This window comes from Megalops cyprinoides, chromosome 5 (genome assembly GCF_013368585.1).
Source record: "Megalops cyprinoides isolate fMegCyp1 chromosome 5, fMegCyp1.pri, whole genome shotgun sequence".
In the NCBI taxonomy this organism is placed as follows: domain Eukaryota; kingdom Metazoa; phylum Chordata; class Actinopteri; order Elopiformes; family Megalopidae; genus Megalops; species Megalops cyprinoides.
In genome coordinates, this window is record NC_050587.1 from 14465285 (window position 1) to 14480601 (window position 15317).

Genomic DNA, 15317 nt, shown 5'->3' on the forward strand with positions numbered 1-15317 from the left:
TGGGGGGGGAGGGGGTGGTGATTAAACAGACCTGCCAATGGCCTGGAGGTACACGACGTGACTGAAAGTGCCAAGCTTTAGGTCATCCATTTCTCAGCCCATGCACACACGTTCAAGGACAGGTTAAAAGACATGCTGAGCGACACGGAAAGGATTGGGGGTGGGGGGCGTAGTCAGTCAGTCACTGGAGTGCGTTAGATGAAAACGGAGGTGGAGTCTACGGTCTCCACGCTGGACTGGGGGAGGGGCGGGGCATGGAGTGACGGGGGGGTGGGGAGGGGGCAGCGTGAGTGTGGTTAGGAGGGTTTTCGGGGGGGGGGGGGGGGGGGGAGTGGAGGATGACGCGCCTCGGGAGGCTCAGATCTGCTCTCCCTTGAAGGCCCCCCGGGCGGCGGTGGAGGCTGCGTTGGCCGCCGCTGTCTGGACGGTCTTGTTGGCCATGACGCCGGTGGCGAACTCCTGCTGGGCCTTCTCGAAGCTGGCGCCCGTGGTGCGGTACAGCCCGTGGACCTGAGAGCGACAGAGGGAGCGGCCATCAGACCTGGACTCAATGACCCGCATCTTCACCACTGTGTGAAACTATACACCGCTGTGCAAGTCCTGAGAGGGACGCTGCAAAGCAAACTGGGAAGTGTAGTGTAATGATGCACCGTTAACTGTAAACGGCCAACACAGAACCACAAATCCCTTCACATCATGCTCTGAGAGATGCTGTTGGCCACGAACACCAAGCTCTGTGATAAAGCCGGTATAAAAACCTTCCACCCAGCGTCTCTATGATTCTTCTCTAAACCGGGCAGTGGTCTGAGAGCTCTGAGTTAATGGCACTCTGGGTCTCTCTTCATCCATTTGTGAAGGATGCTCCTGCTGAAACAGGCGCACCCCAGCACTGCTGTTTCTGAGATACGGGTGCCCTATTGACAGCACTGACCCCACTCGAGAGGAAACAACCAGCTGCCAACCACCAGAGCGGCTCCACCTGGGTTCCAGAGTGTTGCTCTCCTGTGATCACAACCCTGGAGCTACTGGATCTCTGCTCTCATCCAGAGTGCTCCTACGTGATTTCTCCTTGTGTTGGGTGTCTGAGATGTTGCCATGGTGAGCCTGTTCTTTGTTTTCCTGCGCTGCTGCCTTCTCTTGCTTGTGGACTAAAGCTTGTGGCAGAGCAAATTTGAGTTACATCAGAAAAGCAGCTTACACTGCCACCTGCTGGTTGAATCGGAGCCCTCTATAACCCAGAGTGCAGCACAAAGAATAATCTTCAGCAATTTTTTTCCTTACTAAGGCATACTACAGATAGTTTTGTAGGGGCTGCATGGATTAATTCTTGATGAGTTCATTCTTTGAATGAAATTGGAAACATTAACTCTTGCTTGAATTTGTAAAAGTTGCAAGATAAAGGATACTGACGCTGACACAACAGCACCGTACCCTTCAAAATGCTCACAGAAAAGCCAGCCATACAAATGCGTCAGCTGTTAACAACTGTTCATCAGGACTGAGCCTAGCATGTCTTTGAGGCCCACGGTGTTATCACAAGCATAACCTGTGTGAGCGTGTGCCAGAGAAAGCGGCCTGCCTTCGATCCCTTTGTGATGGAGATGAGCGGCCAGCTTAGAGTCCTACCTTCTTGAACATGATGAGCGAGATGACGGCCGAGGCGGTGAAGAGGGCCGCGATGAGGATCATCATGATGCCCACAGGGATGCTGGTGTTCAGGCCTGTGAGGGCCGAGATCCAGCCGCTGTCCGGGAGAAGCACAACCACAGCCGCGGGTCAAAGACCGTGTGTCAAAGACACTGTCTCCACTAATCTCATTTGCTTTTGATTTTATTGGTGACGAGGTTGACTACTTGGACATAGTCAATTTTTGATAATTACATTCCATACAAACTGATTTGATGGCAAAATACTTTACCAGTCAAAAGTTTGGACCTACCTGATTAAAATAATGGGAAATGTGCATTCAAAGACATCTTGACCTTAAGACTTATGATTAAATGCTTTAAATTTGACGTTGATGCATATGTATGGATTTCTTTCCAAAAAATAATTATTATTAAAAGAACTTTTTGGCTACTTTGAAAATATAACATTTGATAAGTTTTGATTTAACAATTGTTTGGTGACTGCATAACTATGTTTGCGTTATTTCATAGTTTTGATGTCTTTACCATTATTCTGAAATCTGGAAAATAGTAAAAATAAGGAATAAATGTGTCCAAACTTTTGACTGATACTGTAGTCAATCCTCTTCCAGAAACATGTCTTCAAGATATTTTTTGCGAAGACTAAATGCTGACAAGGCCTCCTGCCTTCTGGTTGCGTGACCACTGTGTTTTCCCTTAAAGCTGTCAGTTGTGTAATCGCAGACGCATCACTTCCTGTGAGTGACTCACCACGCCCCCCAGCCCGCGATGCCGATGGCCTGCAGCACGTGCACGCCGAACTGACAGATGTACACAAAGAAGAAGACGAAGAATCTGAAGGAGCTGTCACTCCTGCAACACAAGCACAGGGTGAGACTGTAAGAGAGTGACCACAGTATGACCCGCAGAGGAAAATCCATACTAGCCAGAGAGCTGAAATACAGAAGCGTTTTACAGAGGGGCGGCAGTGTAGCACAGCAGTCGGGAACAGGGCTCGGAACTGAAAGGTTGCTGGTTCCATTCCCTGCTGGTGCACTGATGTGGTACCCTCGGGCAAGGTATTTAACCTAGAATTGCCTCAGTAAATATCCAGCTGTTTAAATGGAAAATATGTGAAACTGCAACCTACGTAAGTCGCTTTGGATAAGAATGCCTGCTAAATGACAGTAATGTAATGTAATGTAATGTATTGTAATGTAATGTAATGTAATGTATTGTATTGTAATGTAATGTAATGTATTGTATTGTAATGTAATGTTTCCCAGAGAGTAAAAAACGGTCCAGCTGCTAATGGAAGGTGTGTGAGGCCTCAGTGCTGGAGTGTGAGGCTGGTGCTGTTACCTGAAGGCTCCGTACAGGGGTCTGTACCAGCAGACGAAGGAGCAAGGGGTGAAGAGCATGAACCACAGCATGGCCAGGCCAAAGTCCACTCCTCTTGAAGCGTCCACGCAGAACCACGCCAGGCAGCCGAAAATGTTCACAAACAGCGTCCCCGTGTGGACTGCGGGGGAAAGTCACGCGTCATAAGAGACTGAACAAGGGCTGGGACGGAAAACAGGTCACTGTTTCCTGTCCCAGAGTAACACCGTCAAAAATCGACCACACACCAAACTACTTTGTTGAATTAAATCATGTAGTTCACTTGCACTGGTATGGAATAACCCAGAGCTGCCTGACAGGGTCAGGTGACAGACTGGCCTGCAGGCTGCGCATTAGGCCGTCACTGCTAAACACACACATCCCGCGGCCACAGGGTGTACCCCACAAAACAGGGCTGCGGTTATCTAACTGACCTCTCCGTCACTGCCTACGAGCCCTGCACATCAGAACTTCCCACATTAACAGCAGGGCGCACACAGCAATCCAAAGACTTCTACCGATTACACCATCATTACAGTGCCTTTCATCTCTAAAAGGGCTGAAATGTTAGCTGTTGCAAACTCTAAAAATGAGGCACATTCATTCAAACGCTTATACACACCCAGAAAAAGAACAAAAACATGACCTCCACAACTGAGCCGTTAATAATGACATCTAATAATAAGGAGACAAGGAAAATATAAGACAGTTTTTAGTACAGCACAAAGAAAGCGTCAGAATGATTTCGAACAGAGCTGTCAGTTAAATTATTTAGGGCGACAGCTCCTTTATAAGGCCTCTGACATGTCATCCAGGGTCTTTCATTGTAGTAGTAGCTGCGGCTGCTTTTGTTAAAATGCCTCTGAATCTCACACGGCTCTGTGAGATCTCACAGTACCCCATGGAAACGGCAGGCGCTGGACTTCAGGGTTCTCTGAGAGCAAGCAAGCTAAAAAGCCTTTCCACACCTTCTGAAGCTTTTCTAAAGCAAGCATTAAAGGACCACTCACGCTAAATATTTCACGGAAAAAAAAATGGAAAATGGCTTATTCCTGGTGTTTCAGTCTGAGGTAGCTATCACGCTTTCGGATGGAGTAAAACTATGTCCAATTCAGCAGAAAATGCCAGTTTTTTATGAGAAAACGGACTGATGAAAATGCAGTATCGTCTGCTACAAAAGTCAGGCTAAACTCATGTGAATGGACTGGTGCACTGCTAATTGGCATGTGCTTGTGGGAGTGATTCACATGCTTCCTTTCAGGCATTCTTAGTCACATGACGCTATCACATGAATACAGCATCAACGCCCAGCCACACACTGGATACAAATTGATCAAATATTGTCTTTGTATTTAATACATGTTTTCTCATCCAAATTCTCATCAGTTCCATGACAGCTTTCAGCCATGTGTGGCTAGTTATGTTGTGGTGCCAGAGATACGAGATTAGCCGAGTTATTTCACACTTTTTTCCAGGAGCCAGGCATGCGGTTCAGGCTGATTAAATTGGAGAAAGTTAAAATAGGGTCAGGAATTTGAGAGTTTGTCTGTACGCTGACAAGAGCTCACTTGTTATCCCAGCACAAACTGAATTACAGCCATGAAGGGAAATGGAACACACTGGAAGAAAAGCAAGCCAGGCTGTGATACGGGTGCTGGGTGAACGGGAACCGCAGGGAATTAGTTCTGCGTGAGGAAAAGGGTTTTGAGGGTGGACATGCTCTTAGACATGGCTTTTCCTGACAGTATGTGGAACAGCAACTTGAAAGCGCACGCTACACCCTAACCGTTTTAGCAACAGATGTGACAGATAACATACTTTCTGCGTTAAACAGGATATCGGTTTGGTGACACAAACTTTCAGGAATTTTTCACTTTTGACAGCAGATCCGAAATAGACTTGTCAAGGAATAGGTGTATCTGATAAGCGTAGCTAACAAGAAACATTTGGAGTGTAACCACAATCAGCCTGCATGCAGTATTAATTCAGATCTTTTAGGTGAGAATCGTTTCCTCCATTTTACTTCATTTCAAGCACAGCACATGAGCTCATCCGTGAAAACAACTCTTCAAGAAATATCTGAAATTAAATGACTAACCACAACAGTTGACATGTTTTGGAAAAAAAAGGAAACACTTCAAAATCTGAATCTTGAATAATGATCTCTATACAGCCTCTAATCTCTCATCCTCACAAAAAAAAAAAAAATTGGGTTGTTCTACCCGCAAACAACCTGTTTTGGCCTGTGACGTGATATTGTGCAATAATGCAACACTCACACATCCATAGATAATACATGATCTTGACTGTCTTCTGAAACTCCACAGGTATGTCTACAGCAATATCGTGGTAAAAGCAGGGGCCGACTGGGAACTTCTCAGGGAGAGGTGGCCAGTTGTTTTTTCTTCCTGAAAGAAACGGGAAAGAGAAGGAAAACATATGAGTTCTCCTTTTGTACCACTCTACAATGTAGGTATAGTTATGTTTCCTTCCTGGAGGAAGCAAAAACAAGATGAATATAAATGAGTTCTCCTTTTCATAGCTCTTTACAGTAGATAGTTGTTTTTCCTTGCTGAAAAAAAAAACAAGTAATGAGAAGAATATGAATGAGTTCTGCTTTTTTATAGCTCTGCACTGTAGACAGTTGGTTTTCCTACCTGGAAGAAACAGGAAACAAGAAGACTATGAATGAGACTTTTTCCACAGCTTTTTAATGTAGAAAGACAACCATGACAGAGTAGGCTATCCTGATGCAGTGCATAACAATTCTTTACTCCTCTGTATCACAGAATCCTTTCCCTCTCACCCAACTCTTATTTATGCCACACACATTACAAGCCATTACAGTATGGAGCCAACTGGCAGCTATGTAGCTATGAACCGTCAATTTGCTGATGCAAAAATGTAGAGAAACCATGCTCAAAGTTACTAGCTCTCACAAAACACGCAGATAACATATTATGCTTTGATGGTTTTTTACATGCTTAATTATGTTTACTTGCCGTTTGATGAATTCATGCTTCCCTTGCATTCAGCAGACCCTTCCTACTTCCTGCTTCAGTGTTTGTGGTTTGACCCACACCGAGGCATAGCTTGTGCTGCATTTCTGCATACTTGCCATATGCACTTCACCTCAAAATGGTGTCAAATTATGTGTGTGGGGCTGCCCCGGGTCAGAGAAAGGAGCTTTCACCCGCGCTTGGTCATTCCCTTCAACCGGTCATGCATATGTGTACCCTTCACGTTGGCCTGGTATCCCAGTATCCCCTTGGGTTACACACCCTTGGGTTTGAAACCCAAGGGTGTGTAACTGCACAGGCCTCTTTGTGAAATTTACACGAGTCCCTTTAAATCATAGCAGCACTGAAAAACACGATTACTGTATTTCATCAAATTTACCACAGATTGAATTCTCATACAAAATCACAGACAAACCTAATCAAAAATGGCAGTTGCACCGGAGCAAGGGATTCCTCTGCACTCTAATTAGAAGAGAACAATTCTAGTCTTTTTGTTTAAGTAGAGCATCCAGCAGGCTGAATTCAGTGTGAGGTTAGGTCTGAAAGGAGATGGCTATGCAAACTGTGTAGGATTCTACAGGCCAAAGTATGTTTTGTCTGCCTAGTCCTTTTGTTCTTTTGTCCTGCGTCATTCAGCTCCCAACCCCCTCCATTCTCCCCTCCACTACAGCACTGTAAATATGTATATAGTATACACCCTATCGCTATAAATACTCCTGCATGGGTGAGCGTCATCGGTTGAGTCATCCCTTCTCTTGAACTCATCGCCCTCCACCTTCAGCGGATTCCCCTACCCTCACCCACACCGGGGCAACGGCAGAACAAGCAGATCTGTACTGCACATCACAACTGCTGCGGCAATAGTCCTTGTCCGTTACATTCCGATACCCCCCAGAAAGTCATGATTTAAAATATGAACAGCAAAAACGCCACAGGCTCTGGGGGGGTTTTTGGACAGTGTGCTATCTGAAACAATGAACAGACAGAGGCACAAGCAGCAGATAAATTAAGGCAGACTTCATCTTCGTCATTAATGTTCCTGTAGCCTCATTCAGTCCTGCCAAGGGTTGAATAAGTATTTGCTTATAAATACTGAATTCTGCACTGTGGCACACAAAGGAAAACTACTTACTGTCTGCTCTTTAAAAATTCTGTCTGATCTCAATAGGTGTAAGCTGCTCATTGTGTGTGTTAAATTACTGACGCTCACAGAAATCTGTAAGTAGGCGCGTGCATGTGTCGGGGGGATGCAATAAGGAGAAAACAATTAAGCCTCATGGATTTCGTTTGCAGGCATTAAGCTTTGAGATACTGTTACGCTTAAACAAGATTCCCCCTGAAACAGTCAGTGAGATAAAAGTGCTAATCATTCCAAGATTATTAGGTATACAGGGGACCAGTGTTAAGAGCTGACAATAACGCTGGACCACTAACCCGTGCACACCACAGCAATGGAGTAGAATGTGAGAATACATTATAAATGAACAATAACTTCTGCGGACCACATGTGTATCCCTGTGCAAGTTGGTGAGACAAAGAAATGAACTGTTGTGGGAAAGAGAAAGAATAAGCCCAGGTAGTAACCTTTAAAGGTCATACTTGAGTCAACAAACTCAGAAATACTTGATATTCATGCTTAGGGATGGGGGGGGGGGGGGGGGGGTCTGACTGTGCACATGCATGATTAGGCAAACTGAGACTGGACCGTGATAATGTACACTCACAAAGACACTTCTATATGAAAACTAATTGATACCAGCACACATACACTTACACAAACCTGCCCAGAAAGTAATAATTACAATACATGCGCTTAATGTCTGCCATACATTTTCCTAATATGATCAGTATGTTTTAGTACAGGTATTGCTGTACACCTGCACAAAATATATACCACTTTGGGGCAGTATCCTCAAGAACATGCACCATACACAGAGAGTGTAAGAAAGCGTGCGTGTGTGTGCGTGAGTGTGCGTGAGAGTGTGAGTGAGTGTGTGTGTGTGTGTGGGGCAAGTGGGTGGGTAATGCTTGTAAACCTGCCAGAAGGAGCAAGAAATGTGCTTTACCCAACTGCAAAATGGTCTGAAAAAAGAGAAGGATGAAGACATGTTTCACTTTTATACCAGCAACTGACTGGCTGGGATTTTCATGAAAGATCTAAATGACATGACTGAACCTGGATCAATATGTTAACCTGAGCAAAAGGTTTCTGTCTTGTAATTTCATTTTTAAAATATTCCTATTTGAAACCATTATTACTTCAAATACAATATGCAGAACCATTGGTAGCCCAAGTTTTTTGTTCGTTTTTTGAATAAACTAACTACTCAGTAGTCAAACAATTAAAGATAACAGCATTGTAATTAAAACATCACTAAACTGACAGAGCTACTTATTTCCTTATGAGAAACAAGATACAACGGTCTTTGAGTTTCCCTGAGTATGGGCAGTAGCCTCTGCAGTGAGGCCCTTATTAAACGTCCCCACGATGCATTTTGTAAGTAAAACATTTTTATAGCCACACAAAATCTGTCATGCGTTTCAGTGAAAGCTGACTTCACTATATTGTGTAAAGAATTGAGATTTGCAATTGATTCAGATGAAGGTTAGAGTGCACTGCAATGTAACAGAGAGGAGGCCTGAGAGCGGTGTTCTCCATGGACCCATCCTCGGCTCCTCACCTCCCGATGCGCTGAGGGACTGCATCTCCCTCTCCCGCCGGTCCAGCTCCGCGGCCTTCTTCTCCAGCTCCTCCTGGCGCCTCATCAGCTCTGCCTGGGCTCGGGCCTGGTCCTGGGGAACACGCAGGGTGGTGTTTAAGATCCTCTGTCTCTCTCTCTCTCACCTCTCACTCACACACACACACACACAGACACAAACACACACACACACATATTCTTTCTTTCTCTCTCTCTCTCTCTCTCTCTCTCACACACACAAACCTACAGCTCTGTGTGGCGTGACACAAGTTATTATGTTAAGTTACATGTGTGCACACAGCTATGTTGATACTGCTGTGCCCAGCTGGTGGCTGTACTGTCTTTAATGGAAATGGAAGTTTAATATTGTCTTGGTGACTTGTTGCAATTCATGCCCCTGCATGCTTGCTGTGATTTTCTTCTTGCCTTGCATTTCCCGGGTGAATCATCACAGTGGTCTGTGAACAGTCCGTATCCTCACTCCAGGACTGTGACAAGATGTAATTAGTTTTTAAACTAAAAAAAGCTCATTAAATTTTGAATCCTCAATATTGCACAGGATATCACAGAAATTGACTACCAATTAAACGACAAATTCTCAAGCTGTTTTTAATTCTCACTTCTCAGTGCTCCGAGGACCAGTGTCACATGACTTGGCCTGACTGTCACAGACACCCTGCCAACAGCCTCCCTGAAAGCCTGTCCACAGAATGTGGACTCCCCTAAATCAAAAAAGCCTCTGGCAGCTCTGAATTATACATGTCCCCCCCTCTCACTTACAGTCCCTGTCTCCTTCTGGGCTTCTGTGTGGACGTACAATTCACATATCCTTCTCTGAATCTCTCGCAAAAGCTGTCATATATCCCCTCTCATTGGAAACGGAACCACTCTTGTGCTTTGACTATGAGTGCTATTCATCCGACACTGACATGTTCAAAGAAAAAGAAACAACCTACAAACCGCTGCAGTTTAAAATCTGTAGCATCACTCAGGTGTGTCTGTAGATGTTAGACGAGAGAGCACTGTTTGGTTTTCTCTTCCAGCGCACCGAAATGCAGACATGACAGACGAGGAATGTTTATATAACCGAGACTGAAGAGTTTCTAGCGTGATAGGAAATGCACAAAAGCATCTTCATTTTCAATGAAAGCCATCTTTAAATGACAGCAGTCTTCTCAATATAAAGCAAGATATGCAGTAGGCAGTATGTAATATGAAGGTCCGCTCCTCATGTTGGGCTAATGCAGAGAACTGTTGCAACACCACAGCGTGGACTATGGTCTGTGCTATGCATTTCTAACACTTAATTTGCTTTATAACTCCTAATCTGGAATTGAACGTACACAAAGCCGGGGGAGATTTGTCCTAGTCTTAAAAAATGAATACAATGCATTCCCTGTAGTTGCTTTTCACAGAAACTCAGCGTACTTTTTAATCCCAAAGGCTGGCAACCCATTGGACAGACATGGCGAGGAAGTCTGTCGCTCCTCCAGCAACAGTTGGGTGGAGGGGCGGGGAGGGGGGCTGCCGGGGGAGGCGGAGGGGACAGGGTTGAAAGAGGGCGAGAGGCGGGCAGGGGACGGGGCGAGGGAGAACAGGGCGAGGGAGAACGGGGCGGGGAGAACGGGGCGGGGCGGTACCTGCGTCTGCTGCTGCGAGTAGGCCGGGGGCTCTTCTGTGGGCTTCATGATGGCGGGCTGTGTGTTGGTGGTGGGCGGCGCTTTGGGGGCATTGCCAGGCGGCACCTGGGAAAACACCGAACGCAAACACGGATCACAGGACTGGTCATTCCTCAGTGTTCAACTCAATTCAACTAAATATTAACGTAACATTCTGAGCTGCTGGCTTCGTCAGAACAATGACGACCCAAAGTGGAGACACACTGAAGAATAAAAGTAACAAGAAAAATGTGACCGCTATAACGCAGCTCCCAGGCTCCTGGAAAGGACACTGGGAAAATCCCAGCTTGTGAACCTTTCAACCTGATGGGTGAGAGAATTCCTGGAAAGAACTGTGGCAGTAAAGGAGACTACATGCCATTGCAGTCAGTCAGCACTGTACTGAATCGTGTTTTAAACCCTTTTCCACTGTTCAGCTGGAACCAGGATGTTTGCTTCAAGATCTGGGTAGTTTTCCATTCTCTTTCCTATGAATCCAATTGGGAAGCTATTATTACTGATGCTGGCCTAGTTACATGGTAGCTGTGGGTGGAATCAGCAAGCCGAGTAATAACCAGGGATGTAAATGACACATTTCTGTCCCCTGATTAGTTGATGGCAGAGAAGGCTGATTAACAATTTATCGTTATTAATGGAGCATGAGATACATTAACAGTAACTGTAAGTCTTTTTTAAGTTTTGATAGGATTTTGCTGATAAAAAAGGCACTAATCACTTTAATCAACATTTAATCAACAAGCATGTATTTAATGAAAATTATGGATATTTTTTGCAAATGAATTCCATCATAACAGCACTTTATTTATTTAACGTTTATTGAAGGCGTTTCCTCAAAATCATAAATAGTACTATTTAACACCTTCATAATTAATATAAATATTAATTATAGTCTTCATAATTAATATGAAGTGTATTTTGCTGTTTTGTCATGTCAGCTAAATTTTGTAATGCTCCACTGATGTTAATGTTAGTTAGCTAGATAACCAAGCTAACCAAGTTTGTTCCATGGAAAGTACAACAGCATTTCTTCATAGTAAACTCGAATAAACTAACCTAAGTAAAAAGCAACTCCCACCCTCCTTGCATATCCAATAAGTCCCAGAAATGTTTAATGGTACCCTTTCATTCTGAACAGTTTTGGGGGGGAGGGGAGTTTGTTGAGGATTAGATTTGACTATTGACATTTGCACTCATGACTGAGGGGCGATTAAGAGACAGACTGGTTGCATCTGGAGTAACTATACTGCTTCCATCAGTGCTAAAAACTGAGGATATAAATAAAGGAGCACACTACTATAACTAGGGCCTAATGAAACTCATTATATTATCTCCAATTTTCCACTTTACAATTTCTTGAGTTCTGTTTTCTCCGTGTAAATCACATTTTCTGTTTTCAATGTAAAATGTCCAGACTTTGACGTTTTTGACAAATAAACACCACGTGACATTTTCACTTAGTGTTTAAAATGAGAAAGACCAATTCATATATACAATGGAATGAAAATCTGAACAAAATGAAATAGCACTGTCTCTGTATTCCTACAGAAATGTGAATTTAAATACTTCTATACAAAATAAAAAAAATGGGATACTCATCTGCCATGAACTTTACTGTAACTTTACTGTAAAATATTTTGGTCGAAGTTTCTTTACTGCTCATGATTCAACTTACTAGCTCATGATTCAGGTTACTGGCTAGCTTGCCGCCTACGTCCTGAGCTGAGCGCATCAACATAACGTCCCTGCATTACAGAATCACGCAACGCTGCTGCTCAGTCACTGAGCGCTTGCTCAAGGACCCATGCTTCATCGCTCTAATCAGGGGCAGGGATGTCTTTGTCAGGGAATCCGGGATTTACTATGTGCCTGCAGAGCTTCCCAAATGGAATTTTGCAGCGGCGCCTCAATTTATCAAATTTTGTAGTAAACTCCAGATTCCATTAAATCCTCCGGTTTTCTCCGCGTTGCAGAATCCATCTGGTCCTACGTGATCGTTTTATTTCTTTCACTTGCAAAAAAAGATAAACTGAAGCATTAAAACCGCTTGTGAGTGTATCAATGTGTGTGTCGCACAGGGCGATGATTTCACTGTTTGGAAACTGAATAAGAACTTAGACTTAAACTTCAGCCTAAGCTAAACAAATGAAAGAATAGATGATGCAGATCCTTCCAATGGGGGATAGTCTTCCCAAAGACAAACCCGGCTTTCCTTAAACAAGGCCACGTGCAAACTATTCATAACCACACAACCTCTTACACATCATCAACACTGTTTTCAACAAGATGTAGTTTTTACCCACTCAGGCTGATTAAAAGCTCGAACCTGCAATAACGCGGCTTGCAGGGAGGACATCAGCTAGACAAGGAAGGTGAACTTACAGCTCAATCATTCATATCTCTATTCATTTACACATGGTAAAACGTCAGATTTAAATTTTTGACCATCTTTACAAGAAGATGGTGCCCTAAGCTTCCAAATCCTATTGTGAACCTATCGCTGCCATGCTCCTGTAGGATTACTCCGTGAATCACCACCAATACAACGGCTGCTCAATGAAATGGCAGCAGCTACTTAGCAGAAATGAGATATTTCATGATCTATTTTTAATACCAGCATGATATTTATCACCTCCCCCATGTACACCTGGCCAACGCAGCCTGTTGTGTGAATAGTGGGGATGGATGTGTTTTTTTTTTTTTTTTTTTATAACCGGATTCAGGCAGATTTCTGGGGTAAGAGCCATCTGCTGAGGGCAGCGTTTGATTTCCTGAGTGATGTGTCAGGCTTTGATTTCCTGCGGGCACCTGGCCCACCTCTCGGCCAGCGCCGCTGCATTGATTTTCCCCGTGCTTTTGGCGTGTTTAAGACCAAAGAGCGATGGGCGAGAGCAGCGGCGGCTTAAAACACCTTCACACGGGCCGAGAGAAAACGCACTCCACCGCGGGGAACGCCATCCACTCTTTAATAACGCTCCCTCCCCCTTAACTAACACGTCCCCTTTCTTCACAGAGCGTGTTTAATTCATAGACCCTGCAGAAGGACCGCTATCCAAATAACCGGCTGCTTCTTTACAAAGAATTGCTAAGCGCTGCATTATGTGAGATGAGAGAGGAAGGAAGTGTAGATCTAACATTATGGCGGACAACAGTGAACAAGCAGAAGAATCCTTCAGGCCGGGGGGCGGGGAGACATTAGAACTGTATGGAGAGCAGAGTTAACTGAAGCCCGGTCCTGGAGGACAATAGCGTGTGCGGGGTTTGCCTTATAGCCAGGCATTTATCCACAAGAATCAACAAATCGTTATCCTGACTGAAGCGTTTCGGCTTTTCCCTCCCCACTTCTCAGCGTTGGCGCTTTGAAGCGAGCTGTGAGAACCCGCTGGGCCTCGGCCCTCTGGGACCGGAGCTGAGCAGCCCTGACGGTGAACAGAACATTCGCACTGCGCTGAAATCATCCCAGAAAGGAGCAGCGCAAACGAGTGTTTTTACGGGTTAGCGGGATCAGCTCAGGTTTTTACCCTTGGCCCATTTTCACATGCTGGTGACATCCACGTCGAGCCTCTGCGCGTGGTGAGAGTGCGGGAGAAGGGGCCAGCTCACACAGAGAGAGAGAGGGAGAGAGGGGCCGAGGGAGCAGGAGCGCTGCGGATGCAGATGGTGTTTGCGGAGTGCAGCTGCTGCTGGAGGATTAAATACACCGCAACCGTAATCCTGACAGGTCTGACAGCGCTGCCAATTCATCCTCCCCTGGAAGGGAAACAATTTAAAAATTCAATTACCGAAACTCATGGAGTGACACGACAAGGAGCCAGAAAATCTCCTGATTGCCCAGGCCCGGTCAGCGGCGCCCGCGAAGAGAAGGAGCCGCGCGAGAAAACGAATCCTCGCCGCCGCTTTAAAACCGAAAGTCCCCCGCGTGCACGCCTGCATGGCTAGCGTCACTGCCGCCGCTTTCAACCAGCTGCAGGTGACTTCAGTCCCAGTATCGTCCTCAACTCAGCTGACAGATCTGACATCGAATTACACCGGTCTGCATATTGGAATGAAGCAGGCCCGCGTCAGCTGAGCAAATCAGGTCACTAGAACAGTATCTCTCATGCAGCAGAAGGAAAGGGAGCTCATTAATAATTACGGGCACTTGAGCCGCGGGACAAACTGACTGACTGTCCCCTTTGTCCTAAACCCTTCCTGCTCAGCAACAGGCCGCGTGGCATGTGCTTCTCATTCCCAGAGACGATTAAAAATGCCGCCAAATGTGTCATCCAAGCACGGGTGGACGCATTAATATTATAAGGCGACCGGTGGCCGTGTGTCCAACCCTAAAGGGTTGATCACGTGATGATGTTTACCGCCGAAGCCAGCTGGAGGAACGCTCATCTTGAAATGCGAATCACTCAAGCGCCATGGGCTGCATGCAAATGATCATGTCCTCCGGGTAATGCTCACGGCATGATCCATCCCGGGCGGCTCTTCGTTTCGAGCCGTGCCTCTCGTCTCTCATGCTACAGCGCAGAGACTTCTGTACAGATGGACAACCATCTGAATATCCCTCACTGCTGGTCAAAGAGATGAGCTTTAATGTCATTACTGTTCTGGGATCAGTTTAGCTCCTTTATGACTTTATGACTGCAGCAGGCTTACCAAACTCTCTCCTACACCAGAATTATATCAGTGGCATACATGGGTCGCGCTTTGGTAATGCACATGACGTGAACGGGATTATTCAAATTTTAGTCCCCCGGTGGACTGAGTGGAGCTTCCAACTCAATTTTCTAGGCAGAGGACACTTTGCAATTGCTTTGCACTTTGACACATTTTGGGTGTAAATGTACTAAAACCACAAGAGCTGGTAACCGATTCAGGTATATGCTACATAGCTCTGACAGATTTCATATGATTACAGTGGTTTTC

General features: G+C 45.2%; 1 protein-coding gene across 1 annotated transcript in view; it reads right to left on the reverse strand.

The window, feature by feature from the left end:
- Positions 1-327: 327 nt before the first annotated feature.
- LOC118777944 (secretory carrier-associated membrane protein 1-like) overlaps positions 328-15317 on the reverse strand; it is a 29087-nt gene continuing 14097 nt past the window's right edge. Inside the window, exons 3-9 of the mRNA XM_036529213.1 lie at positions 10368-10472; positions 8710-8821; positions 5288-5416; positions 2991-3150; positions 2400-2501; positions 1627-1744; positions 328-510 (exon numbers count right to left, since the gene is read on the reverse strand). Of these exons, the coding sequence (XP_036385106.1) occupies positions 358-510; positions 1627-1744; positions 2400-2501; positions 2991-3150; positions 5288-5416; positions 8710-8821; positions 10368-10472 (879 nt within the window). The 3' untranslated portion in view covers positions 328-357. The remainder of the gene's footprint in view (positions 511-1626; positions 1745-2399; positions 2502-2990; positions 3151-5287; positions 5417-8709; positions 8822-10367; positions 10473-15317) is intronic.